The following is a 26,906-nucleotide window of genomic DNA, read 5'->3' as shown; positions in this document are numbered from 1 at the left end:
AGCTCAGTTCCAAATGAATGAATGGAGCTGAATTGTAATACCACACATGAACAATGGTGGTGCAGTTTCTGGAAGAAAGCAGTCCTGGTTTTTCTAAACGTGCATAATCCCTTTAATCATTAAGCTCTGACTCCCTACAGTTCAGTGTATTCTCAGATCAATGTCATAAAGCTCTTACTGAGTGTGCGGAGTCCAGGTAAAAATAAGACATAGAGGCCATACACCATCGGAGGTCGGTCTGTCCAAACACGTACAATGTACACATTTATTAACATAATTACAAGGGTTTTATTGCAACAAATAAGAGCTTCTTCTGGTCCGGGCCATGTAAAAAGCTTGCCGAGAACTACAGGTAGTCTATATGATGACATGACATCAGTGCAAGATCTGCCATTTATGGGTCACAAGTCCCTGTAGACCAGTGCTCTCCAGCTGTTGTGTAACTACAACTCCCAGCATGGCTAGAAAGCTATAGCTTCACATCAGCTGCAGACTACTGCTATAGAGCAACCCCAGTGCAACAAGCTTGAAATGAGACGAGTCCTGCATCATGGAGTCTGTGTTACAAACCAATTCACGCAGCGTTGAGGGGTCAGGCCACCAGCCCATCATACAGAAGTTGTAGGGAGACGTCGTATGTCGGTGATCGAGACAATAAGAGTCCTACAGTAGCTTCATGCTAATGGCTGTAGCGTTGGACTAACATGCCAAGGCAGCTCGACCCTTGGAGTATCCTGCATTGGCAAGGCTGAACCCACGATGATGCCAGGAACCTGATTGCATCCAACAAACAACGTAACGGAGGTTACTGTGATAAATCCCAAAGTTTGTAAATGTAGAGACGTATGAAGAGATTGTGGAGTACACTATAAGGGAACGCTCTTGTGCCTTTAGATCCAAATATTGTATCAAAACCCAACAAGTCTTGTCCCTTTTCATCACTGTCTATTGTCTTTGGACACTGTGTGAGCGAACCAATTCACTTTGGTCTTCCAGCTTTCCCGCAGCGCCTCATTAAACTTTACCCGGAACTGCTTCAGTGCATCCTCATCGCTCTTCCCAAGTGCTAAGGAGTCCTGTAACACAACAATATTAGAGTTATGTCTGACCAGTTTTATCTAGTCATGACTTGTGACTATCGGTCTGATCACCGCTCTGTCCTTCTGTTGTAAATGGCTAAAAGGAGAAGTCTGGCGTCGGGCAGTTTGTTTTTTTTTTCCAAAGGAGCCAGGGAGGAGGTGGCTGAACATAACCTGCACCTACCTCCCCGGCTCCTGTTCCCAGTGTCTCAGCAGGGAACCAGGTTGTGATGTGTCAGCCTCAGTCATTGGCCAAGGCAGGATCCCGCTATAACCACTGACACGTCATGGGTTCCCACTCATACCAGGAAGCAGCTGGGGGACCGGGGCCAGTATACCCCTGCGCTGGAGCTGGGGGGGATAGGTGCACATTGTTAGGTTCAGCCACCTCCTCCCCAGCTCCTTTGAAAAAAAATGCCCGATGTCAGAAAAAGGAAAAACAAAACTACGTTCACCTTGAGATACTGGATGTCTTTCGAGCAGGTAAGTTCAGGCAAGCCCGCCGCTTTCATGAGTGCAAACAAGTTAAGGAAGAGAGCACCATGGCATCGGAGGATGGTGTAAGCTTTTTCACAGTAATCGCGGAACCTGCAAGACCAAAATAATGGAGAAATATTAACAAATATTTTAAGGTTTCCATTATCTTCTCCAAACCATATAGAAGGTCTTAACAGCATTTGGTGTTAGTTATAAAGGCTTAAAAAAACAGGTCCACTTTCTTCCAGAAACAGCACTGCTCCTTTCCTCAGTTTGGGTGTGCGGTTTTGTAGCTCAGTTCCACTGAAGTTAAAGGAACTGAATTGTAATACAACACACAACCGGACAGGGGTGGCGCTGTTTTTGAAAGAAAGTAGCTGTGCTATTTCTAATCCTAGATAATTCCTTTAAAAGTCTGCTATTTTTGAAATACAGTTATTTTTATTCCCAGCCCTGGTAAATAGCCATAAGAGCATCAGCATGGTGACCTTTTCCCCTTAAAAGGTTCATGCTGCATGGCATCCAATGTAAGTGAATGAGGTTGTTTTGCAACCCACAAGTGGCCGTGACCATCGCAAAAAAGCATCCAGGATGGACGTTCAATTTTGTAAAGCTTCACAATTGCTTCAGTGCATCTTTGACCATGCAACCCATAACATGGGTTACTGTGTGACCCGGACCAAAAGGTCTCATACCCACAGGACAGGGGAAAACTAGCTGATTAGGAGGTCTGACTGCTAGAACCCCTACTGCTCCATTCATTCTTTACTAAAGGCCCTATTACATGGAACGATTACACTGGTCAAAAGCCAAAAACATGAAAACAGTTTAACTTAATTTTGGGGTGCTGAGATCGAAAATGATGTTCAAATTTTGAAATTGGCTCTAATTTTTCAAGATAGACTTCTCACAGCCTGTGATACAATACTAGGAAAAGTTTGCATCATCAGTATTGCATCATCAACTGGTATATTGGATCATCTTAGAATGACCAATAGTTATGGTATAAGGCTAGGTTCACACTGCGTTTTTGCTATCCGTGTTTTTCATCCGTTTTTTGCGAAAAACGGATAAAAAAAAAAAAAACTGCATTTGTGTGCATCTGTTTTAATCTGCTTTTCCATTGACTTTCATTCTAAAAAAAAAAAAAAAAAAAAAAAAGGATCTGTTTCGATACTTTTTTTTTTAATGGAAGTTAATGGAAAAACGGATCAAAACAGATGCACACAAATGCATCAGTTTTTTGCAAAAAACAGATGGAAAAAAAAAAAACGGATTGCAAAAACGCAGTGTGAACCTAGCCTTAGGTATCGGGGTAAATTGAAGCCATCAATGCTTGCAGATTACTGTTGGACAGTTAGAGACAATCCCATGTATGAACACAAAAGACGTGTAAATGCACCAAGATGCCATTGAATAAGGAGCGACATTCCAGAGTTCAATAAACATAATTACGTTGTAAAAATTCTTGGATCTGCCTGTAAATTGTAGTTGATTTCAGATAGAAGTTTCCTATGAATATATTTCTAAAGTTTATGGACAGTAAACTTGCTTCCTTATGATTTCAGGAGTAATATGTCGGCTATTATACTGTATTCTATACAATTCACAAAACAGTAACATGAGAACTCTTCCATATCATAGAAACTAGAGCCAATTCACATTTTTCCTTGTGATATTTGAATTCAGCACATAAAAATCATTAAATCACTGTCACCCCCTTTGTGCATTCTAACATCTCTACACAGGTGTAAAGGGTAAATTTAGCGTTTTTCATACCTTATTTCATATCATACGTCATGATGTCCTTTTATCAACTGCAGATTGTATTAAGTGGGCAGGGTCTCGAGGCATTAGCGCCACTTAGCACCGCCCACAACTGCACCGTTGGCCCCACCCCCTTGACGTCCATTGGTTGGCTGACGTAAAGGGAGTGGGGTCTAGGCCTTTCGGCCAGCCTGTTCCGATGGCCGGCGAGGGGGCCAACTGTGGTGTCGTGGGCGGGGCTAAGTGACGCTAATGCTGCAAGGCCCCGCCCACTTAACACAATCTGCAGTTGATAAAAGAGGACTTTTTACTTGAACAAGCACTGTGACGTATGATATAAAATAAGGTATGAAAACCGCTAAAATTTACCCTTTACACCTGTGTAGAGATGTCAGAATGCACAAATTTGTTGACCAGTGTTATCGGCCGTTAATGATAGAAGGCAACGATCAGCTGACATGAACGGTGTCGGCTGATCGTTGCAGCCGTTTTTCTTTCAACGTTTACTCATATAGCAGCGATCTTCTGTTGCCGCTCCGCGGGATAGGAGCGGCGGCAGCAGACCGCTGCTAACTGCTATGGGCAAACTCACCCGCATGCTGCCGCCGCATGAAATAGCGGCGGCAGCGAGCAGGGAACGAGGAGCAAACGAGCGCTGACACCCCCACCTGATAAGCTACTCATCGGTCCCATATACTCATCCCAGATTATATTTTGGGGAATTCTCACCTCTCAAACTTCTCACTGTTGTTGGTTTTCCCCTGCTGGATAACGTGCACAAAATCGTACGTCAGAATAAAAGGAACACGTTCCCGGTTAAAGCCAAACTTGGTTTTAAAGTTACCGAGGAAGTGACCGAAATCGATGTGGAACAGCTGGAATATAGGAGACACCATGTATGGCGGATTAATGACTTGCGGTAAGCTTGGTAGGAATACAGTGCAGAATATAACAGAATCGGTGTAGTGCCGATCACCACGTACCTGCCCGGTTTCACGTATCATGATATTGTCGCTGTGACGGTCCCCAATGCCCAGGACATATGTTGCTACACAGTAGCCAGCACAGGACAGGGTGAACTCCTCGATCGCTTTCTCCAGGGCTTCCCTGTCAGACAAGACATCAATTAGACTTTACATACGTTACCTGTGGTGCACATTGTAACAACACCGCTTCTCTATCAGGGCTCAGCTGTCACACCAGTCTCCGGCACTCACCCAGGATTCTTGCTCTTTAACCAGTTGAGCAGGGCGTCCTTATTGAAAGCCGCAGTTGCTGCCATGTTACTTTTGTTACGTTGGATGTTGGCAATGGTGTCAGAGTGCATGACAACTTCAATAAGACCCGTCTTATCTCCTGTAGACAGGCAGCCATAAGGGGTGACCCTGTATAGGAAAGACAAGCCATCAGTTACTAATCCTTTATAACTTTGCAGTGTAGTTACCCATTAGGATTTTTAATAACTAAACAATGCCATGTAGTTAACTAAATGAGCCACCAGGTGGCGATAAACTACAGGCAGACTGGCTTAGACTTAGGTAGCAGAGCTAAACCCTCATTTATGATGTATTTCTGCACCTAAGAGTTATAAGTTTCATTCTGGAGACCAGTAAATCCCAACCTGGGGCAGTACTACAACTCCCAGCTTGTCCTAACAGTCTGGAGAAAGAACAAGAATTTCTCTCAGAACACAGAGACTGAATGGACAGTGTGCACATATCACCTTATACAGATCCCTACCTGAGGTCCAGTCCTTCCTTCTTCCATAGAACATCCATCAGTTTGATCATCTGTAGGGTCAGCATGTCCTGCCGCAGATCTGTGGAAAGAGTCATTTGTTCTGTAGAAGCATCTACCAATAGTGAAACACTCCCTCTAGAGCAGATTTCCTACCTTGTAGCTCTTCAGCTGTCAGGGCATGATGGGAGTTGTAGTTTTGCAACAGCCAGAGAGCTACAGATTAAGGGTACACTGCTCTAGAGCATCTTCCTTCATCCCCTTTCTTACCATCTCCGTTCTTGAAGATAATACCGACCCGGCTCCCGCCCAGCATGTCGTTGTTGTACACAATCCAAAGGGGCTTCATCTTGGACTCCATGAAAGTGCAGAGCTCCACACTGTGAAGGGAAGGGGTACCGGGAGGTTAGATCATCCCCCTATAACCCATGTCAGCCCCTCCACACCCTCTGCCTGCGGTGTACTCACCATACGTCTGTGAGGATGAGGTTGGGGTCCAGGGGGGAGTAGAGGTGAGACAGCGGCTCCAGATAGGTGTCCTGCCTCATACACATGTGCATGGCTTCTTTGGCCTGGGCCTTGTTGGTCTTTTGGACACTGGACCTTACAAAGTCATTAAGACCTTTTAGTTTGGACAAAGCTTCTCCCTGCAGGGAAAGGGTTAAATGGTCACTGTGGTATTAAACACCTTCCCTCCATGTGACAGTCTATGTGATCTGTAACATCTGCAAATCATTTCATTTACCAAAAATGACTCCTTACCCTGGAAGGACAGCTCTATAAAATCTCAACCACTAGGGGCCTCCCTTTACTGCAACCTGCAGTTCACTGATTGATGTTAGGAGAAATCTGTCTCTAGTAACAGCTACATCAGGACAGAACACAGGAAGTGGGGGCACTGTGTGCTGAGCCAGTCTGTCTGCACCTGGAAGGTAACTTAAGACTTCCCTCCCATTAGAGATGAGCGTGACTCGAGGATGCTTGAGTCCAATCGTTTTGCATCTGAATACCAGTGGCTGAAGTAGTTGGATGCCGTTATAGGGAGTAATGGAAGACATTATTACAGTCTATGGCCGTACCCATGTTTTCCTGGACTCGCTAGGGTGGCATCCAACTTCTTTGGCTACCGGTATTCAAATGAGGAACAAGTGGACTCAACCATCACCCACCGTGGATTCCGCAGCTCACCCCCGTGCCATTGACTCCATTCCAATCTATAGTCAGGCAGATTCCGCTGTCTGTTCATTCTTCGGGCCGACTGTGGAATCTGCCTGACCATAGAATGGAGTCTATGGGACCGGCGTAGATGCGAGTGGGAGCGAGCTGTGAGATTCGGCTGGATTCCTTAGTGTGCATATATCCTGAAACCTCTCAGCAGTTCAGTGCTTAGTGTAACCCCTTCCTTGCTGTTTTGCACTCATTTCAATTCACATATCACCTTACAAAGCCAGTGTATCAGTAACCACCCCTATGGACATGCTTCAGGATTTTTCCTTAAGGGTGTCTGTGCTGGGAAATAGGCCCAGAAATTATGGAACATGTCCTATATGTCCGGAAGTACATCCAGAAACGGTCAGGAATTCCAGATGCTTTGCTTGACAGCCGGGGCCACTGTCAGCACCTGAGCAAGTCCTAACGGGTGCTAACGCTGTATCAGGAGCGCATTAAGTTAAACGCAGTGTTGTGTTTGACAGGGCCGAAGCCATTGGCTCCAGTCCCTGTCAATCACTCTTCTAGCCGGAGGCAGCATTATACTTCCAGCCACAAGAGGCCGCTCTCTGCTCTAAGATAGAGGGAGAAGCCGGAGAAGGTCACCGCTGCAGCAGGTGAGTATGTGGTTTTTTCTTTCCTCCTCCATTTTTACAATAAGGAAACACTGATGTTTCCTGAAACCTCCTGAAAGGCTTCCTCCTCCTCCTCCTGACTGTAAGAACGGCCACGGACGCGTAAAGGGGGTCTAACAGAGTAAGAAAAAGTAAAAAAATCGATGTGGTGCTCCCCTCTCCCGCTTTCCTCCCCCTCCTCTTACCAAATCATTAACCATTTCTATTTTATGTGAAGTCACCGCGTTATCGGCAGTCTGGGACTTTAAGCTGCTTTTCCTATGACCATTAAGCAGATATAGCCTGGGATCTACCTGTTTCATCAGGACCTTCATGTGGTAGGTGCTGCCCCTGCAGTAAGCTTCAAGGATAAGGCCAAACCGTAAGGCCACTGCTGGGACGTGCATCTCAGATCTGAGGAAGAGAGAACACAAAAATCACGCATCATACAACATCATCATATAACATACATCATATAACAGAACATGAATTATTATAAAGGGCGGCCGTCATCAAGAGATCTGAAGAGAGGGAGACGAGACGACTAACTGGTACTAACCTAAGGTGCCAGAATAAGAAGTGGCCGATCTTGCGATGGATCAGCGCCCTCTCCAGGAGGAACGTGGTCAGCTCACAGTCCAGGTAAGACTCGTACTTAAGCACCTGCACCAGCTGAAGGAGATACTGACACAGCTCCTCGTTCCTGCACAGAAGGAGGGAGATGGTGAGTATGAGTGTAATGTGCTCCCATCCAATGCTCAGGATGCTGTCAGGCCACCACCGGCAGCCATAGGACCATGGTGATGGGGAGTCCACCTCTGCTTATTGCCAAGATCATAACACTTTCTACCAACCCAACCGACCACCACCCCCGCTGCCAGATCAGGGGTCTGACTCCATCATCTTCCCGTACTCACGTTAGTTTTTTCAGGCAGCTCATAGTGAATGATCCCACGTGTCTATCAGGGAAGTTGAAATCTAATAATTCCAGGGCGGTGAGGACGGGCAGCTCGGGCCAGGTCTGCAGCAGGTACACCATCTAGTAAAGATAGAAGAGGAGACATTAGATCTATCCTATAGTCGGGGTCTCCAGCAGCTACAGCAATTTAGCTACAATGGTCAATGGTAGTGGTTCTCGACCGGCGGCTCTCCAGCTGTTACAAAACTAGAGTTCCCAGCATGCCCTGGGTGCAGCAGGCTCTCCAGCTGTTGTAAAACTACAACTACCAGCATGTCCTGCAACCATATGACACCAATGGTGAACAGCAGTGGTCGTCGGCTCTCAGAGCATGCATCATTTTGCACCTGCAGGGTCAAAGGTTGAAGACCATTGCTCTATATAGCATGGATGGCAAAGCTTTGCACTCCCCTCCAGCTATTGCAAAACTACAATTCCCATCATGCTAAAGCTTTGGCTGTCCAGGTATGATGGGAATTGTAGTTCTGCAACAGCTGGAGTGCCGGAGGTTCCCCACCCCTGATCTATAGGACCCCCCGCTGTCCATACCTGTGCCACATCCTCGTGCTTGTTCCACTTGGTGGTGAGCAGCAGTTTGGGCAGGGCCTCCGGGTGGCGCTCCTTGATTTCGTGCCGCAGTTTCCACACCAGTTCCTTCTCGTGCTCGTACAGCTCGGCTTGGCCTTTCCGTTCCACTATCTCCTGGAGCTGATGCCTCTGCGGAGGAAGAGACAAGACACCTGCTGTTTGTCAGCCCTTAACAGTGTCCCAGATCTTCGGTGCTCAGGCTGCGGCCCATGTGGGGGCCGGGTCACATGGACTGCAGCGACACGGCGAGAGCGCCACACGTGTCCTGAGCGCTCGCCCGCCGCATCGCTATAATGAAGATTATTGACTGCAAAAACAAGGAGCTGCCAACTAACACAATTATAGGCCGTTAGAAGGAGCCCCGAAGTAGCTGTTTAACCCCTTAGATGCTGCAGTGAACAGTACCTGCTGCACGTAGAGAGTATATAGCACAGGTGTCAAACTTCAGCTGTTGCAAAACTACAACTCCCAGCATGCCCCAACAGCATTTGTAGTCATGTAACAGCTGGAGAGCTGCAAGTTGGGGGATGGGGAACCCTTAGCCCTCCAATTCTTGTAAAACTACAATTTCCATCATGCCTGGACAGCTGAAGCTAAAGCTGGGGGGGGGGGCCACGAGTCTGACCCCCCTGGTATATAGTAACATGGGCTCCATATTACTGGGAACACATATACAGCACACATGCCCGCCATACCCTTACCTCATCAGAGGTGGCGTTACACATCTCTCCCAGTCGGCCCAGCTCAAGTATCTAAAGGTAACATAGAAGACAGGTATTACTTAGTATCAGGATGTGCTGAGCCTGGCACACTACTCCCATCATCACTTACTTTCTCTATAGAGGGGTAGTACACGGGGTAATCGGACATGTTGACAAAGCTGATCCTCAGGGTGGCGGCACTTTCTGTGTTCGGGTTACACTGGACGGTTCCCATTGGATTCAGCAGGTCTCCCTTCTCATCTGTGATAGAAAGATGAAGCATAGAAGATGGCTGTATATAGTGCGGATCAGGTCACGAGGAGCAGCGATATATCTGGGGGGAAGGGGGGGGGGGGGGGGATTACCTGGAAACGAGGACCACATACACAGCGAATACTCTCCGCTTTTCAGCATGTCCTTGTAGTCAAACAGCATGGTGTTCACCCAGGCGATGGGGTAATCCTGTGTACAGAGACTCATTAGAACAATGAGGCGCAGGAGGGCGTCACCACCGCCGGCAGGACTACAACTCTCACCGTTTTCTTTGACTTCTTTTTAGAGGTTTTGGCTTTTTTGGACTTGTCGACAGCATAGAGAGCGAGGCTGAGCCGGGTCATCCGAGGGAGGTCACACACGTGAATGTCAAACTCCAGAGACTGAAACCATTGCGGATCCGAGGAAGCGTTGACTTCATTACTGGCCACAGTCTTACACAAGAGCTCATTGCCGTGATACAGGCCGCACTGGACCAGCAGCTGAAAGATACAAGGATCTGACATCAGGGAGGAGACAGCAGAATGGTGAGCGCAGCTCTGGGGTATAATACAGAATCAGTAACGTCATGTATGTACACAGTGACCCCACCAGCAGAATAGTGAGTGCAGCTCTGGAGTATAATACAGGATGTAACTCAGGATCAGTAATGTATGTACACAGTGACCCCACCAGCAGAATAGTGAGTGCAGCTCTGGAGTATAATACAGGATGTAACTCAGGATCAGTAATGTAATGTATGTACACAGTGACCCCACCAGCAGAATAGTGAGTTCAGCTCTGGAGCATAATACAGGATGTAACTCAGGATCAGTAAGGTAATGTATGTTCATTATATTTGGTGTAGTCCCATATGTAAATAGATCTGTACGTGGCGATAAGCCTATTTTGTATATATAGACAGACTCTTCCGCACCTTTAACCCGTCGTCTGCATTGACATTATATCCAGACAGGAGTTTAAGACAGAACGGTCTCTCCAGTTTCCATAGTGAACACTGATGTGGCTGGGAAGGAAGAAGCAGACGTACAATTAGGAATCTTTTGTCGCACAGTCTGCACACAGCGGCAGCCGCTCCTCCTCCTCCTCCTCTTACCTTCTTGGTCGGTAGCGGCGGTGGTTTGTGTCGTACTTTGGAGCTGATGATTGGGTCTCCCTGCTGGTCCGGTAGCGTGGAGGAGATAGAGACGAGGGTGAGGTGAGCGGTGCAGCTGGACTGGAGACAGTGGTTGATGTGCTGAAACAATAGGGGACATGATGTCACCATTACATAACAGGACTGTGCTGACTCATCACACAGCGATCAGGATGGAGAACCAAATCACAGGGAAGAGCAGAGAAACAACATGGCAGCCATTAGCCCAGCATTAGATGTGCCCACTTACTCTGAACTGGCACAGCGGGTACTTTCCATAGATGTAGTCCAGGACACCATTGACCTGCAGGATGTAATCTTCAGGGCGTCCTGGGCACTGTTGACCAGACACGTTGTACTTCTTCTTTAGAGCCATGCGGATGATGGCGTACGGGAAGTCACGAGGAGACACCTGTAGTGTGAAGCTCTCCTGTGGGGGGGGGGGGGGCACAATGGAAACAATAAGGAGGTGACCCCCCCAACATCACAGCGTAGACAGACGTTACAGTGCAAGCAAAACCAACGGCACAGGAGGCGATAAATTATTCTTCCACCCACACTCCTTATTGTAGCTTTTACTTGTTCTTTTATAAAGTATTATAAGTAAGAAGCAGAAATTTTAAAGGGGTAAAGGGGTATTCCAGAAAAAAAATAAAATTAACAGGTGTCAGAAAGTTATATAGATTTGTAATTTATGTCTATTAAAAAAATCTCCAGTCTTCCAGTACTTATCAGCTGCTGTATGTCCTGCAGGAAGTGGCTGACATAGTGCTCTCTGCTGCCACTTCTGTCCATGTCAGGAACTATCCAGAGCAGGAGAGGTTTTTTATGGGGATTTGCTGCTGTTTTGGACAGTTCCTGACATGGACAGAGGTGGCACTGTGACAGACTGGAGGGAATACATCACTTCCTGTAGGACATACAGCAGCTGATAAGTACTGGAAGACTGGAGATTTTTTTTTTTTATAGAAGTAAATTACAAAATTTATTTTTTTCGCTGGAGTACCCCTTTAAAGAATTGAGGAGGAAAAGCAGAAGTCACCGATGCAGAATCTTACAGGCCTACAATCTACTAGACAGGTGTTAGACTTGTGGCCCTCCAGCTGTTGCGAAACTACAATTCCCATCATGCCTGGACAGCCAAAGCTTTAGCTATCCAGGCATGATGGGAACTTTAGTTACACAACAGCTGGAGAGCTGCGAGTTTGACGCCCCCTACATCAGGTGTGGTCGTACCTGGTATTGCACTTGAGACTGAGCTGCAGCACCTGGCGTGGCCCCCACCCCTTAATGTGCATGTAGGTGTTACCCCGCTATACTGCACTAGCACAGCAGGCATCCCGCGCCTCGTACCTCACTGCTCTCGAACTTGACGTTGATCATGAGGGTCTTGTTGCTCTGAGAAGTCTTGGAGAACACTTTGGAGGAATGCTCGAGCTGCAGAGGAAAGTTGGCCTCCATCCAGCTGTCCCAGTTCATGTGCTGCCGCCGCAGGGCGATCTCCTCGCATTGCTGGCGCATTCTGCTGCGGAAATCATTGACTTCTGGGTCATTTAGCGAGTCGAATTCATGAAGACCTGGGGAGGTGGAGGGAGAACGTGAACAGAACAGCACTGTAGTACAATATTGGGGGGCTTTTACTGAACCCCACTCCTTACCTTTGCCGATCAGCAGGCTGATCTGAGAGTTCAGTAGCTTCTCGGCGCGGTCTCCCTCCCTGGCTACGAGCCTCAGGACCGGCAGGAAGGGCTGGATATCGCACAGACGCCGCTGCTCGTCCTCCAGCTCCTGCTGCTCGGCCGTCTGATTGATGCAGGTGAAGACGTAAGACGTGGGGGATCCGAGGGTGTGAAAGAGCGGCTCCTGCTGCGCCCGCTGCCATAATAACTAAGTGGGGAAAAGAGGTCAACATAAACAAGACGTTCCCATTGTCATGAGGCTAAAGTTGCATCATGGCGCAAAACACTCACGACCGTCCTCACCTTCTTGATATTCCCTAGGCTGGCACTGCATGGCACAGGAAAGTTGAGGTAAATGCCAGATGGTAGCAGGAAATCCACCACGATGCTCTGCTTCTCCTCTTTGGCCCAGAAGTCCACTGGGCAGTAAACTCCGGGCGGCATCCTGCCCCGTGGCTACCGCCCCACCGGCCCTGCAGAGAGAGAAGAGGCCTCCATTAGTGTCATACAGAGAGAATAATCCCAGCTCTCAGGGGGCCCCCCAGCTTTCCTAGTACCAGGGTTATACATCTGCCGTGCTGGAACATGAGAAAGCTGGGTGTCCGCTGCTATGTGTAAGGGTACTATTACATGGGCTGATGGGGGCCCGATAATAAATGTAAACGGGGGCCCGATAATAAATGTAAACGAGTTCCCATCTGTTAGATCGGCGCAAGTTTACTGGGCCTATTACACGGCCCGATAATCATTTAACAAGGGCTGCAGGGACATCGTTACCGATGTCCTCGCAGCCCTTGTTTAAATGTTATACATTACCTATCCAGGTTGCAGGGCTCCTCTTTCTCTGTACTTCTCCCCGGGTCCGCACGCTCCAGCTTCAGAGTGACCTGTCTCAGCTGACAGGCCGCTCGGCCAATCCCTGGCCACGGTGGTCACGGCCAGTGATTGGCTGAGTGGCCCGTCAGCTGACATGCCACTCTGGAACTGGAGCGCGCGGGACTCAGGGAGAAGTACAGAGAAAGAGGAGCCCTGCAACCTGGATAGGTAATGTATATCGTCAGTCGCCAGCCGCGCTCAGCTATTACACGTAGCGGTTCGTGGTTGGTGCCCGACAGTTATAGGTCAGAGCCTATATCAACGATCAGCCGATGACAACGATCATCGGCTAATCGTTGTCTTTAATACACAGAACGATAATCGGCCGAATCGGGCCGATCATTGTTCCGTGTAATAGTACCCTTAGGGCCCTATTCCACTGGACGATTATCGTTCAGATTATCGTTAAATCATTTGAATCTAAACGATAATCGTTCAGTTGAAATGCAGTTAACGATTAATGACCGAATGAGAAATCGTTGATCGCTTTTTAAGACCTGGACCTATTTTTATAGTTGCTCGTTCGCAAATCGTTTGAATTGAATAAGACATCGTTCGGTCGTTCTCAGTAGATACGAACGCAATAGCGAAGAAATAGCGAAGAAAAAACGATCGCAAATACGATCATAAGTACTGATTATCGTTCCATGGAAATGAGTGAACGTTTTCAAGTCTTTCGCAATAACGGTCGTTTGAGATCGTTAACGATTATGCGAACGATAATCGTCCGGTGGAATAGGGCCCTTGGGGTCCTATTACAAAAATTGATTTTTAACGATAAAACGATCGCAAACGAGATTGTTTATTGTTAACCTGAAATCGTTCACCGTATTACACAGAACGATAATCGTTAGTTACGATAGTTATTGCGATCGTTACTATGATCGTTTATTCCTTCTGATCAAAGCAAAACAATGGATAATGTGCAAATACACTGATCGATTAGTGAAAAAACGCGGAACTTAACGTGGAAATACAGCAAACGATTAACGATTATTCTAGGTTCAGCTCTAAATCAACGATCAACGCCATACAAACGATTTTTCGATCGTTGCCCGCAATTACACAAAACAATCATTTAAATTCGAACGATAACGATTTTTCGCACGATGATCGTCCCGAGTAATAGGGCCCTTAGTGTAGATTCTGGGAATTTTCCCACACACGTCGCGAATGATTCATACAGCAGACACGTGGTGATAATGTGAGGATGATGAACGCCATGGCGGGATACCAAGCTGATAATCCGAGTGGTCAGACCTGTTAGAGGAGGCCAGCCATATCCGGGATCTCTACTACATCTGCCCCCGGCCCCCCTGGTATGTGACATTTCAGGTCTCGGAAACAATGAATGACAGGAAAAAAAAGCAGCTAAAAACAAACACTGCAAAGAAAAGACACCGCCATATTGAGCACACGGTATACTATACACAGGTACAGCAGTGAAGTGTCAGAATATCACATGGTGTAATGGAAAGATCACCGGTCAGCTGGAACACAAGAGCCTAATACAGTCACTACTGTGCTCATAGGGATTTTTCAGCAGTTTGCTTTACAGCAGCTCTTCTCTGGGATCCCCCCCCCCTCCCCAGTATACACCAGTCATTACGGTATACCTAACTAACGCTTGGACAATTGCCAATAGCCAGACAGCAGATCCAACATGGCCGCCAGCGAGTAGTTGTACGCAGACGTTGGCCTCTTCCTCGGCCGCTCCTTTGACTCACGGATCTGCAGCGTTTGGCGTCATCCTGGGGAGAAGCAGCATGTGGCTCCCATCTCTATCTGCCGCTACGTAACAATCCTGAATCATGGCATGCAGCCGCCCTCAGTGGGAGCGACGTAGGGACAGATGACCCCCATGGCGGTGGACACCAGACCCATCCGCCATCTCTATATAAATATATAAGGTGACGGCAGATTCCACATCTGGAGACTATAAAGCTGCGATACACGAGGGGCGCTCCGGTGAGTCAGCGGACATATGCCGACTTTCCGGGGTTACTTCAATACAGACGAGCCATAAATACTCATACGGTGGCCCCTGGGGGTCACCTCCCATCCCTTGTCTGTTTGGCTGCCCAAAGTGACTTGATCTAACCCAGCAGCTTCCCTGGTAGGAGTGAAACCAACTCCCAGCATGACTAGACTGCCACAGGGTACTGGAGCTCACATGGAGTTCATCCTGAGCCTCCTGGTTCATGGAGCTACAGAAAGACTGTAGCTCCATGCCTAGGAACACAGATTCTGGCTTTCAGGGTCTATGGAAAGCTGGGTGATGGTTCCCAGTACAGTCGAGGGAGGGAGAAGGATGGGAGGTGTAAAATTTCCCTCTGGTTCTACAGAAAAAACGAGTGAGATCACAGCCAGCTTCAGGATATTCCCCTTTAAGCCTGCACATCTGGGTCTAATGGTGCTTTTACACGGAGCGATAATTCGCCAGATCACGCGATTAACGATTTAGAATGAACAATGTTTTTTTCATAACGATCAGCGTTTACACGGAACGATACATCGTACGGAAAAATCGTTCTGCGATCGCTTAATGCTATCTCATACATAGGTGAAATCGTTGAAAGAATGTTTACATGGAACGATCTGCAAATTTTTTGAGAACGATCAACGACGCTTTGAGAAGTTGTTGAAAGATCAAAATGAGCGATTTCTCGCTCGTCGCTTGATCGTTCGCTGCGTTTACATGTACGATTATCGTTCGAATTCGACCGTTATCGCGAAAATTCGAACAATAAATCGTTCCGTGTAAAACCACCATTACACAGTTATAACTTGTGCAGGGGGTGGGGCACGACACAGGAATGCTAGTTACAATTAGTGTGTCATGCTCCGCCCACTCAAACACAATGTATCAGCCCAGCAACCCTTGCCCATAGCAACCCTAGAGAATCCTGGCTTGTTGCCCATAGCAACCCTAGAGAATCCTGGCTTGTTGCCCATAGCAACCCTAGAGAATCCTGGCTTGTTGCCCATAGCAACCCTAGAGAATCCTGGCTTGTTGCCCATAGCAACCCTAGAGAATCCTGGCTTGTTGCCCATAGCAACCCTAGAGAATCCTGGCTTGTTGCCCATAGCAACCCTAGAGAATCCTGGCTTGTTGCCCATAGCAACCCTAGAGAATCCTGGCTTGTTGCCCATAGCAACCCTAGAGAATCCTGGCTTGTTGCCCATAGCAACCCTAGAGAATCCTGGCTTGTTGCCCATAGCAACCCTAGAGAATCCTGGCTTGTTGCCCATAGCAACCCTAGAGAATCCTGGCTTGTTGCCCATAGCAACCAGTCAGAGCTCAGTTTTCACTTCACAAGGACTGGTTGCCACGGAAAACAAGACTGGTTTCTCTGAAAGGAGGTCATGTGACCAGACATAATAAGATTGTCACTATGTGAAAGTATACATGAACATTTATCGCCCTGTCTTATAGTAAACTTTTTCTTGCTGCCCACAGCAACCAATCACAGCTCAGCTTTTGCTTCTCCCACGGCACTGGTAAAATAAAAACTGAGCTGTGACAACAGTGACAACTTTCTGAGTCCCCCTTAAATTATAAATATACTGTATATTAAAAAAAGAGAGGAGCTATGACAACTTCTCACCCCCCCCAATCTACCCTCTTAATGGAGAATGGTGGAATTGCGCCACCTTTACTTTACATCACAGGTCGAACAATTAACCAATGAGGGGTCCGACTATAAGGCAACACCGCAATTCCCCCATCCAATATTCCTGTTATCTCACATGGGGGCTCGCTGCCCCTTTAAGAGGCATTGGACGCTCCCTGCGAGTCGTCACCGTCCGTTACAGACTGTATTTTTTATTAATAGAGGGCGGCTGAGTCAGAGCGGTGGGGGGGGATCTACAGAGCGTGCTCGCACACTGACGCGGGAGTGTTCAGCCATTGTCTCTCTGAGCTCATTGTCAGGCGGCTTACGAACACGTTCAGCATCACCAAGAGGAATGCCAGATCAGTTACCTGACCGGGAAGCTGCAGAGCATTTCACTTAAAGGGGCAGGACACATAAAAAATAAAGTCAGTCAGGAACACTCTAAAATAAGATTAATAATTTTTCTATCAAATTGCCAAGTTTATATATTTTACACAAATAATAAATCAGTTTCAGAGAAAATTGAGTGACACCCAATATGGCCGCCATTACAGCTCCTACAGATCAACTCCACTTTCCTGACCGACAAAACTGACCTGGGAAACACATTGCCGCATAACTCAACAGCACTCAGAGCGAAATTCATAATTCTGCTGGTTAACACAGAGCGGTGCATTGTGAGTGCCTAAAATGACGCCTCGGCTGTTGTGTCACATGACTTCTGGGCGGAGCTAAATATTAGTCAATTTCTAAGGGCAACCAGCAGATTGGATGATGGATGTGAATGGAGGAAAACGCCTAAAACTCAACAAAAACTATAATACTGAGGAGTCGTCCAAGCAATCGTGTCAAATCCAACCATGTAACGCTGTTAAAAGTGGAATTACGCTTTGGGAGGCGCAGGCGGCCGTCATCCTGACACGTGGGTCTCAGTTCGCATGTGAACAAAACGTGTAAAAGAAGAAGTAAAGACTTAAAAAGGCAAATAAATCTGATGGCAGCGTGAGAACAGGAAGACATTCACTTCTCAAAAACGTGACAGAAAACATACAGGGAATGTGGGAGGAGGGATCAGAGGGAGGGGGCCTGGCCCAGGCGGACGGAAGAATCAGAGGGAGGGGGCCTGGCCCAGGCGGACGGACGGACGGACGGACGGAGGGAGGGATCGGAGGGAGGGGGCCTGGCCCAGGCGGACGGACGGACGGACGGACGGAGGGAGGGATCGGAGGGAGGGGGCCTGGCCCAGGCGGACGGACGGAGGGAGGGATCGGAGGGAGGGGGCCTGGCCCAGGCGGACGGACGGACGGAGGGAGGGATCGGAGGGAGGGGGCCTGGCCCAGGCGGACGGACGGACGGAGGGAGGGATCGGAGGGAGGGGGCCTGGCCCAGGCGGACGGACGGACGGAGGGAGGGATCGGAGGGAGGGGGCCTGGCCCAGGCGGACGGACGGACGGAGGGAGGGATCGGAGGGAGGGGGCCTGGCCCAGGCGGACGGACGGACGGAGGGAGGGATCGGAGGGAGGGGGCCTGGCCCAGGCGGACGGACGGACGGAGGGAGGGATCGGAGGGAGGGGGCCTGGCCCAGGCGGACGGACGGACGGAGGGAGGGATCGGAGGGAGGGGGCCTGGCCCAGGCGGACGGACGGACGGAGGGAGGGATCGGAGGGAGGGGGCCTGGCCCAGGCGGACGGACGGACGGAGGGAGGGAGGGATCGGAGGGAGGGGGCCTGGCCCAGGCGGACGGACGGACGGAGGGAGGGAGGGATCGGAGGGAGGGGGCCTGGCCCAGGCGGACGGACGGACGGAGGGAGGGAGGGATCGGAGGGAGGGGGCCTGGCCCAGGCGGACGGACGGACGGAGGGAGGGATCGGAGGGAGGGGGCCTGGCCCAGGCGGACGGACGGACGGAGGGAGGGATCGGAGGGAGGGGGCCTGGCCCAGGCGGACGGACGGAGGGAGGGATCGGAGGGAGGGGGCCTGGCCCAGGCGGACGGACGGAGGGAGGGATCGGAGGGAGGGGGCCTGGCCCAGGCGGACGGACGGACGGAGGGATCGGAGGGAGGGGGCCTGGCCCAGGCGGACGGACGGACGGAGGGATCGGAGGGAGGGGGCCTGGCCCAGGCGGACAGAGGGATCAGAGGGCATAAAGGACATCGCTGGCACACAAAGGAGCCTCTTGGCTTATAATTTCCAAGGTACAACATGTGGGGGTGTTGGTAGGGAAGACCCCCCCTCCCCCAGCCAGCGCACCAATAACAACTCATAAAAGTATTTGACATGAAGCAACAACTCCCGATTTCTCCCCCTTTCATTCCTGGTGGAAGTTATTCACCAAGCTGGCGGCCATTATACAGCGCCGGTAATCACTGAGGGCGATCCGATCAATACCCTCTAAATCCACTACACAAGTCAATGAGAGGCCACATTATAAAGACGCTGAAGGAAAGTCAGGAGCCTTAAAGGGGCACTCCATCTCATACTGCAATTATATATTTCCTGAATGCCTACTGACCTTCAGTATATACTTTCATTAGAAATAAGAGTAATACGGTTTAGCCCAGATATATACCAGCTGAAATCTCCCAGCATTCCCTGCACAAAGCTTTCTACTGGGATCCATATTTTGAGAAGTGTCAGTGCATAGAATAGTGAGTGCAGCTCTGGAGTATAATACAGGATCAGTAGTGTATGTACACAGTGACCCCACCAGCCGAACAGTGAGTGCAGCTCTGGAGTATAATACAGGATGTAACTCAGGATCAGTAATGTAATGTATGTACACAGTGACCCCACTAGCAGAATAGTGAGTGCAGCTCCGGAGTATAATACAGAATGTAACTCAGGATCAGATATTTACATAGTGTCGAGTAGGATTAGTCTATATATACTGTAAATGATCCCTCTATGTGAATTCAGGTCGGCCCCCCGCTGCAGGCAGTGCTGCACTATACACAATACAATTTGCGCAATAAACTAGGGGGGGGGGGGGGGGGGTCCTGGATTCTGATATCGCGTTTCAGGTTTCTCCAGAGCAGGAACAATCCCTACAGAAAGCGATGTGCCCCGATCCCTGGTGTTATATACAACCACCTGAGGGCTCGTTCTCTCTATAGCGGGATTCTGTGTATAGGCAGTGATACATATAAGTGTACAGGATACACCATACCACTGGCATATAGCTGGATTGTGGAGATAATGTGGATGCAAAGTGATTGTCCTGGATTACAGACGTCATGCCAACTATAGCGCCCCCCCTATATACAGGCTGTATTCGGTATTGCAGTTTCCACATGACAATTGTGTGGTCACGCCAGACCGTAGCCTTTAAAAGCGGTCAATGCAATATACAAATATGGCGCAATAGGGAACGCCATTCCACCCCCAGAGATCTGACCGAAGCCGGCTACTTTCTTCCACAAGGCCGCCACACGGGTCTCACCGAGCCTTAAAACCACCAGCCTGACACTGGGATTTCTGCTTTTTGGTAAATGAAACTTAACAAGGAGAAGTTCTAGCACTTTCCGTTTTGCATCCTGAGGGAAGGTTCACGCTGCAGATTTCACCATGTTGTATTGTGTTTTTTCATGTGGTTTTAGATCAGTCCCAATCACTGAGGCATATCCACTCTCTCAGGGTGCCCGACGTGTTTCCCTAGTGAATAAGTGACGTCACACCTATTACACACTGGCTTCACGCATATGCTACGGGAATGCGGCCTGGTAATATTCACAATTTCTGCTTTCCGCCAGCATCTGGAATCATCGGAGTACTGATACTTCTCACAGCTGAGAGTCTGTTACATTGTATCCAGTGCAAACAATCCTCAGTAAACAGAATGTTCCGGATATGCAACGATAACGGGTTAGAAAAGGCACAGCTACTTCCTTACAAAAACAGCGCCACCCCTGTCCTCAGGTTGTGTGTATTACTACAATTAAGCTCCATTTACTTCAATGGTACTGAGCTGCAAAACCCAGCAGAACAAGAGTAGTGCTGTTTCTGGAAGAAAGCGGACGTTATTTTAAGCCGGGATAATTCCTTTAACTAGAATTGGAAAAACGTAGATGAATTCTACAAACCGGTTCCCCCTTGTCCTCGGGTTGTCTGCCGTACTGCAGCTGATTTCTATTGAAGTGAATGGCGCAGAGTTGTAATATTACACACAACCTAAGGGGTGGCGCTGTTTTCTAGTCCTACTACTACGTTTAAAGGGACTGTTCATCATCTAACCACGTGTCTGTACTGGGGCCTGGGATAATGTTATCTCATAGGAACCCAGCAGGCAGCTGGTAAAGTCCAACATACAATGTCATTAAAAAGGAACTTTTTTTTTGTTCCTTTCTAATCAACTGGTTTTAGAAAGTGACAAAGATTTGTAATTCCCTTCCATTTAAAAAAAAAAATTCTCCAGTATTCCAGTACTTATCAGCTAATATATGCCCTGCAGGAAATGGTATACTTTCCAGTCTGAAAAGCAGGAGAGGTTTTATATAGAGATTTGCTACGGCTCTGGGCAGTTCCTGACATGGACAGAGGTGGCAGCAGAGTCAGACTGGAGGGAATACACCACTTCCTGTAGGACATACAGCAGCTGATAAGTACAGGAAATTTTTAAACAAAAATAATTTACAAATCATTATAATTTTCTAACACTAGTTGATTTGAAAGAAACACACATTTTGTTGGCATAACCTTTTAAGAAAAATTACTTGGAATGTATTTTAGAAACTAGCGTGCTACAAAAATTGCCATTCTTAAAGCAAATGTACCATCAGTTACATTTACTTTAAGTGTTGCACATGAATAGTAGCGAATTACCATAGAAAACCTCTTCTGCTCTCCCGACTGGAAAGAATACACCACTTCCTGCAGGACATACAGCAGCTAATAAGTAGTGGAAAATCTGATTTTTTGGGGGGGGTAAACTATCCCTTTAAGTAGTTTTCTTTATGTGTGGCCTGTTAGGTTCTTCCCTTTAGATGATGATGTCTTGTCAGTTTGTGCTGGGATCATGTCAGGGATCCCTGATGAAGACGCAATGTAACGCTGAAACACGTTGGATGCTATTCAGACCCTCTGAAGACAACATACAGTGACGTCAGTCTAAACAGTAGTGGGATGATACAGGTGGTAGTTGCTGCCGGGGGCAGCTCTCAGCACAAACTGACACAACATCACCCTCTAAGAACGGTCCACACATAAAGAAAACTACTTAAAGGGGTTATCCAGCGCTACAAGAACACGGCCACTTTTGCCCCTCTCTTGTCTCCAGATTGGGTGGGGTTTGAAACTCCATTGAAGTAAATGGAGCCTAATTGCAAACCGCACCTGAACTGGAGACAAGAGAGGGGGAAAGTGGCCATGTTTTTGTAGCGCTGGATAACCCCTTTAATTGTAAGTCCCAAAGCATTGTGCTTGCTGACGGTACACACACACTGACCTCAGCTCATGGAGGGGCGCTGTAGGCGCTGTGTGCTATTCTATAAGATTTTTAACTCACCCGTCACTTCAAAATGGTTTTTTTTTTTGTTTTTTTTACATGTCTCTAGGCCAGTCAGAGTCTGGGAGCTCCAACCCCACTGATCGCTGGGAGTGGGGAGATGTGCCCAGCTGAGCGCCTGCCCGTGCCATAGACCACGGACAGGGAATCTTCTGCCTACAATTCCCACCATGCCTGGACAGCCAAAGCATTAGCATGATGGGAATTGTAGTTTTGCATCAGTTTGAAGACAAAAGGTTCCCCATCCCTCCCATTGACTTAGATGGCACAGAGCTGGGAGAGGATGCAATTGGCTCACCCAACCATCAGTCAGTGTCTGAACAAACCCTGTTGACATGATAAAAGTATTTTTAAAGTGACAGCGCCCATTTATGCAGACACAGCACTTCCCTGGCCGTTTTCTCACATCTGATCTCTTTAAAGAGTCACTTTTTTTTTTTTTTTGGCAGAAATCAATAGTCCAGGCGATTTTAAGAAACTTTGTAATTGGGTTTATTAGGCAAATCTGCCATTATCTGCATTCAAAATGACTTTCCCCAGGTCCCCCCCTCCTCTCTCTCATCCACTGCTCATTATCAGGAAATCTCGACTCTTGTACATCAGTCAGGCCCTGTGTAACCTATAGAGAGGGGAGGGGGAGGAGGGAGATTAGTCACCAGCAGAGAACAAAGGATTACACAGCGGGACCTGTGTGAAAGCAGGTATTCAGAGGTCAGTGCTGACTTCAGGGGAGATAGCCTGGTGATGTAGCTGTAAATTAACTCTTTGTTGTCCTGTTTTGATGCCTCATCTCCCTTCACCCCTCCCCTCTCCATACACAATGATGAAGACAGGGGGGAGAGCTTCAAACTGCTTTTTTATGCTGAAAATGCATTTTTCGGCTAATAAACCCAATTACAGATTTTCTTAAAATCGCCCGTACTATTGATTTCTGCAAAAAAAAATTTAAACAACAGTGACACTGTAAGTCGGCAGCCACCAATGGAGCCAATGATGGACGATCCTGCCCCGTCCCTAACATTATACCTTATGACAAGTGTGAATTAGAGGGAACTGCTATTAAAGGAGTACTCCAACAAAAAAAACAAAATATAGATTTGTAAATTACTTCCAGGGCAGGAGAGGTTTTCTATGGGGATTTGCTGCTGCTCTGGACAGTTCCTGACATGGACAGAGGTGGCAGCAGAGAGCACTGTGTCAGACTGCACTTCCTGCAGGACATACAGCAGCTGATAAGTACTGTAAACTGGAGATTTTTTTTTAATAGAAGTAAATTAGAAATCTAAGTAACTTTCTGATACCGATCGATCTGAAAGGAAAAGATTTTTGCCGGAGTACCCCTTTAACGCACGCCTCTCTACACAGTAATGGGTGATATCACAGGTATGAGGAACTGTGGGGCGAGCAAACAAGGTGAGAGGAGAACGGGGGGAAACCCCGCACTTATCACACAGTCATCGGAACGACAACTGGAGGAAGGTAAGTGGACCCAGGGCTACTACCTGTAATAATCAGCAGCTGCCTGCCTCATAGTCCACAACCTGATGAAGAACGCAGCTGGATCTATAGGTAGATGTAGCAGAGCCCAGAGGGTTGAACATGTACTCTCCTCAAGAGCTTACAATCTAAACCAGGGATAGGGACCTTCCGCCCTCCAGCTGTTGCAAAACTACAATTCCCATCATGCCTGGACAGCCAAAGCTTCGCTTTGGCTGTCCAGGCATGATGGGAATTGTAGTTTTGCAACAACTGGAGGGCGGAAGGTTCCCTATCCCTGGTCTAAACCATGAAATATAAAAACTACAACTCCCAGCATGCCCGGCAGCCAAATACAGTTATGAAGCAGCTGGATACATTGTAACAAAGTATAAAGATGAGAGCTCTACACTGGATACAATGTAACAGACCCTCAGCTGTGAGAAGGACCTGTACAACTGGCAACAACGTAGCCATGCCAATGTATCAGGAAAATGCCAAGCCATAGCGCCAACCCAGCTGCAGAACTCCAAACAAATCTGCACGAGGCTGGCATGGGCAGCAGCCAGACGGGCATTCATCAGTCTGCCCAGGCAGGCACCCCATCACAGAGCGGGGGTGATTTATGTAGCGGAGGATAATGAAGACGATTCGTCAGCGCCCGCCGGACAGCGGGTATAATTGCTCTGTAATTTCAGAGGGGATGAATGGTGAAGCTGCAGAGAAGATCAAGATGCCAGTCAATGAGCAGTGATTCATGCCAGCCTGAGTCACCCATTAGGTGGACAGATGTGGTGATTAGGCAGATAAGTGCCAGTTACTGGGGAAATGGGTGAACAGACCAAGCTGGTACAGATGCCAGTCTCTGGAAAGCTGGTGTGAGGGCAAGAGAGTGGCACCGGGCACTACCGCTCCACAAGCCAGGGCACCAGGTGACCAAATGATGGGACGGGGATTCCCTACCACAGGGTGGTAACATGGCAGGCAAAGAGGAAGTGACAGTCAGGATGCGGGCACCGGGCTGCTTATAACACATAGGAAGTAAGAGTGATGCCAGGCGGAAAGGTAAGAAGCTTGTGGGTGGTAGAAAAGCAAGTGTAAGGGGGGGCAGGAGTGACCGGCAGAGGGGCTGAGCAGTGTGTGGGGTGGCAGTGATGCCAGGCAGGGGGGGAGGGGCGGGGGAGGTGATGCCAGGCAGAGGGTGAGCAGTGTGTGGGGTGGCAGTGATGCCAGGCAGAGGGTGAGCAGTGTGTGGGGTGGCAGTGATGCCAGGCAGGGGGGGAAGGGGGCGGGGGAGGTGATGCCAGGCAGAGGGTGAGCAGTGTGTGGGGTGGCAGTGATGCCAGGCAGGGTGGGGGCGGGGGAGGTGATGCCAGGCAGAGGGTGAGCAGTGTGTGGGGTGGCAGTGATGCCAGGCAGGGGGGGCAGTGATGCCAGGCAAGGGGGGCAGTGTGTGAGGTGGCAGTGATGCTAGGCAGGGGGTGAGCAGTGTGTGGGGGCAGTGATGCCAGGCAGGGGGGTGAGCAGTGTGTGGGGGCAGTGATGCCAGGCAGGGGGGGTGAGTAGTGTGGGGGGGCAGTGATGCCAGGCAGGGGGATGAGCAGTGTGTGGGGGGCAGTGATGCCAGGCAGGGGGGGTGAGTAGTGTGGGGGGGCAGTGATGCCAGGCAGGGGGGTGAGCAGTGTGGGGGGGCAGTGATGCCAGGCAGGGGGGTGAGTAGTGTGGGGGGGCAGTGATGCCAGGCAGGGGGGGGTGAGTAGTGTGGGGGGGCAGTGATGCCAGACAGGTGGTGAGCAGTGTGTGGGGTGGCAGTGATGCCAGGCAGGGGGGGTGAGCAGTGTGGGGGGGCAGTGATGCCAGGCAGGGGGGGTGAGCAGTGTGGGGGGGCAGTGATGCCAGGCAGGGGGGGGGGTGAGCAGAGTGTGGGGGGGCAGTGATGCCAGGCAGGGGGGTGAGTAGTGTGGGGGGGCAGTGATGCCAGGCAGGGGGGGGGGGAGTAGTGTGGGGGGGCAGTGATGCCAGGCAGTGGAGGTGAGCAGTGTGGGGGGGGCAGTGATGCCAGGCAGGGGGGTGAGCAGTGTGTGGGGTGGCAGTGATGCCAGGCGGGGGGGGGCAGTGATGCCAGGCAGGGGGGTGAGCAGAGTGTGGGGGGGGGGGGCAGTGATGCCAGGCAGGGGGGGTGAGTAGTGTGGGGGGGCAGTGATGCCAGGCAGGGGGATGAGCAGTGTGTGGGGGGCAGTGATGCCAGGCAGGGGGGGGCAGTGATGCCAGGCAGGGGGGTGAGCAGTGTGTGGGGGGCAGTGATGCCAGGCAGGGGGGGGCAGTGATGCCAGGCAGGGGGGTGAGCAGTGTGTGGGGTGGCAGTGATGCCAGGCAGGGGGGGGCAGTGATGCCAGGCAGGGGGGTGAGCAGTGTGTGGGGTGGCAGTGATGCCAGGCAGGGGGGTAAGCAGAGTGTGGGGGGGCAGTGATGCCAGGCAGGGGGGGTGAGCAGTGTGGGGGGGCAGTGATGCCAGGCGGGGGGGTGAGCAGTGTGGGGGGGGCAGTGATGCCAGGCAGGGGGGGTGAGCAGTGTGGGGGGGGGCAGTGATGCCAGGCGGGGGGGGCAGTGATGCCAGGCGGGGGGGGGGGGGGGGGTGAGCAGAGTGTGGGGGGGCAGTGATGCCAGGCGGGGGGGGGGGGTATGTGGCTGCAGACAGGGTGGTGGCAGGAGACAGGGCAGACACAGCAGGATGGCAGTCAGGGCGGCTGGATGCGGCGGAGGATGCGCGGTCTCACCTGCCTCCTCCCTGGCTCCGGTGCCGCGCTCCCCTCCGGTCTTCTGCCCGTATCCCCCCGGCATTAACCCGTTATCTCCAGCTGTTCCTGGGGACGGTGATGTGAACGGGCCGGGCGTGTGAAGCACGCTGTGCCGCCCTCCGCGCTCCCCAGAGCCGCAGACACGCCGGTGTGTTCCCGGTACAGGCCGGCCTCCAACTGCCGAGCATTTCCCATCAGAGGTGACAGAGCAGCACCAGGGGCGGGGCCAACCTCCCCCAGCCAATCACATCACCCAATGGTAAGACAGGGCGGAGACTGATGACGCTATAGGCGTGGCTGTTCATGTGAAACGTGAGGTCCTAGAGCCTCCCTGTTTATTGTCTGCTGTGTGGTGTGTCCTGTTATGTGTTACATTGTTATTGTACCCCAGAATGTGTGCACCCCCTAATCTGTACCCCAGTG

At 49.8% G+C, this 26,906-nt stretch overlaps 1 protein-coding gene across 1 annotated transcript; it reads right to left on the bottom strand.

Annotated features, from left to right (window-relative positions):
- Nucleotides 1–233: 233 nt before the first annotated feature.
- On the bottom strand, nucleotides 234–26,691 carry PIK3CD (phosphatidylinositol-4,5-bisphosphate 3-kinase catalytic subunit delta). The gene is made up of 23 exons (XM_069947101.1): nucleotides 26,463–26,691; nucleotides 12,521–12,690; nucleotides 12,197–12,425; nucleotides 11,892–12,115; nucleotides 10,789–10,968; nucleotides 10,500–10,640; nucleotides 10,320–10,409; nucleotides 9,667–9,885; nucleotides 9,496–9,592; nucleotides 9,261–9,391; nucleotides 9,131–9,181; nucleotides 8,391–8,558; nucleotides 7,801–7,922; nucleotides 7,443–7,586; nucleotides 7,198–7,297; nucleotides 5,529–5,707; nucleotides 5,331–5,440; nucleotides 5,064–5,142; nucleotides 4,541–4,708; nucleotides 4,307–4,430; nucleotides 4,053–4,198; nucleotides 1,535–1,667; nucleotides 234–1,076 (listed from the first exon to the last, which is right to left on the bottom strand). Exons 2-23 carry the CDS (start codon nucleotides 12,659–12,661, stop codon nucleotides 939–941), a joined length of 3,114 nt encoding a protein of 1,037 aa, XP_069803202.1. The 5' UTR covers nucleotides 12,662–12,690; nucleotides 26,463–26,691; the 3' UTR covers nucleotides 234–938.
- Between the last annotated feature and the right edge of the window lie 215 nt (nucleotides 26,692–26,906).

The sequence above is a fragment of the Dendropsophus ebraccatus genome, chromosome 12 (assembly GCF_027789765.1).
Source record: "Dendropsophus ebraccatus isolate aDenEbr1 chromosome 12, aDenEbr1.pat, whole genome shotgun sequence".
NCBI lineage: Eukaryota > Metazoa > Chordata > Amphibia > Anura > Hylidae > Dendropsophus > Dendropsophus ebraccatus.
Note: the sequence above shows the minus strand (reverse complement) of the source record. Positions and strands in the feature narration are given on the sequence as shown.

Coding starts and splice junctions, on each gene's coding strand:
- PIK3CD (XM_069947101.1), bottom strand. CDS start 12,661: ATGCCGCCCGGAGTTTACTGCCCAGTGGACTTCTGGGCCAAAGAGGAG. Junction 5,441..5,528: donor CTCATCCTCACAGACGTATG/GTGAGTACACCG, acceptor TTCCCTTCACAG/TGTGGAGCTCTGCACTTTCA. Junction 4,431..4,540: donor TTAAAGAGCAAGAATCCTGG/GTGAGTGCCGGA, acceptor CTTGTCTGACAG/GGAAGCCCTGGAGAAAGCGA.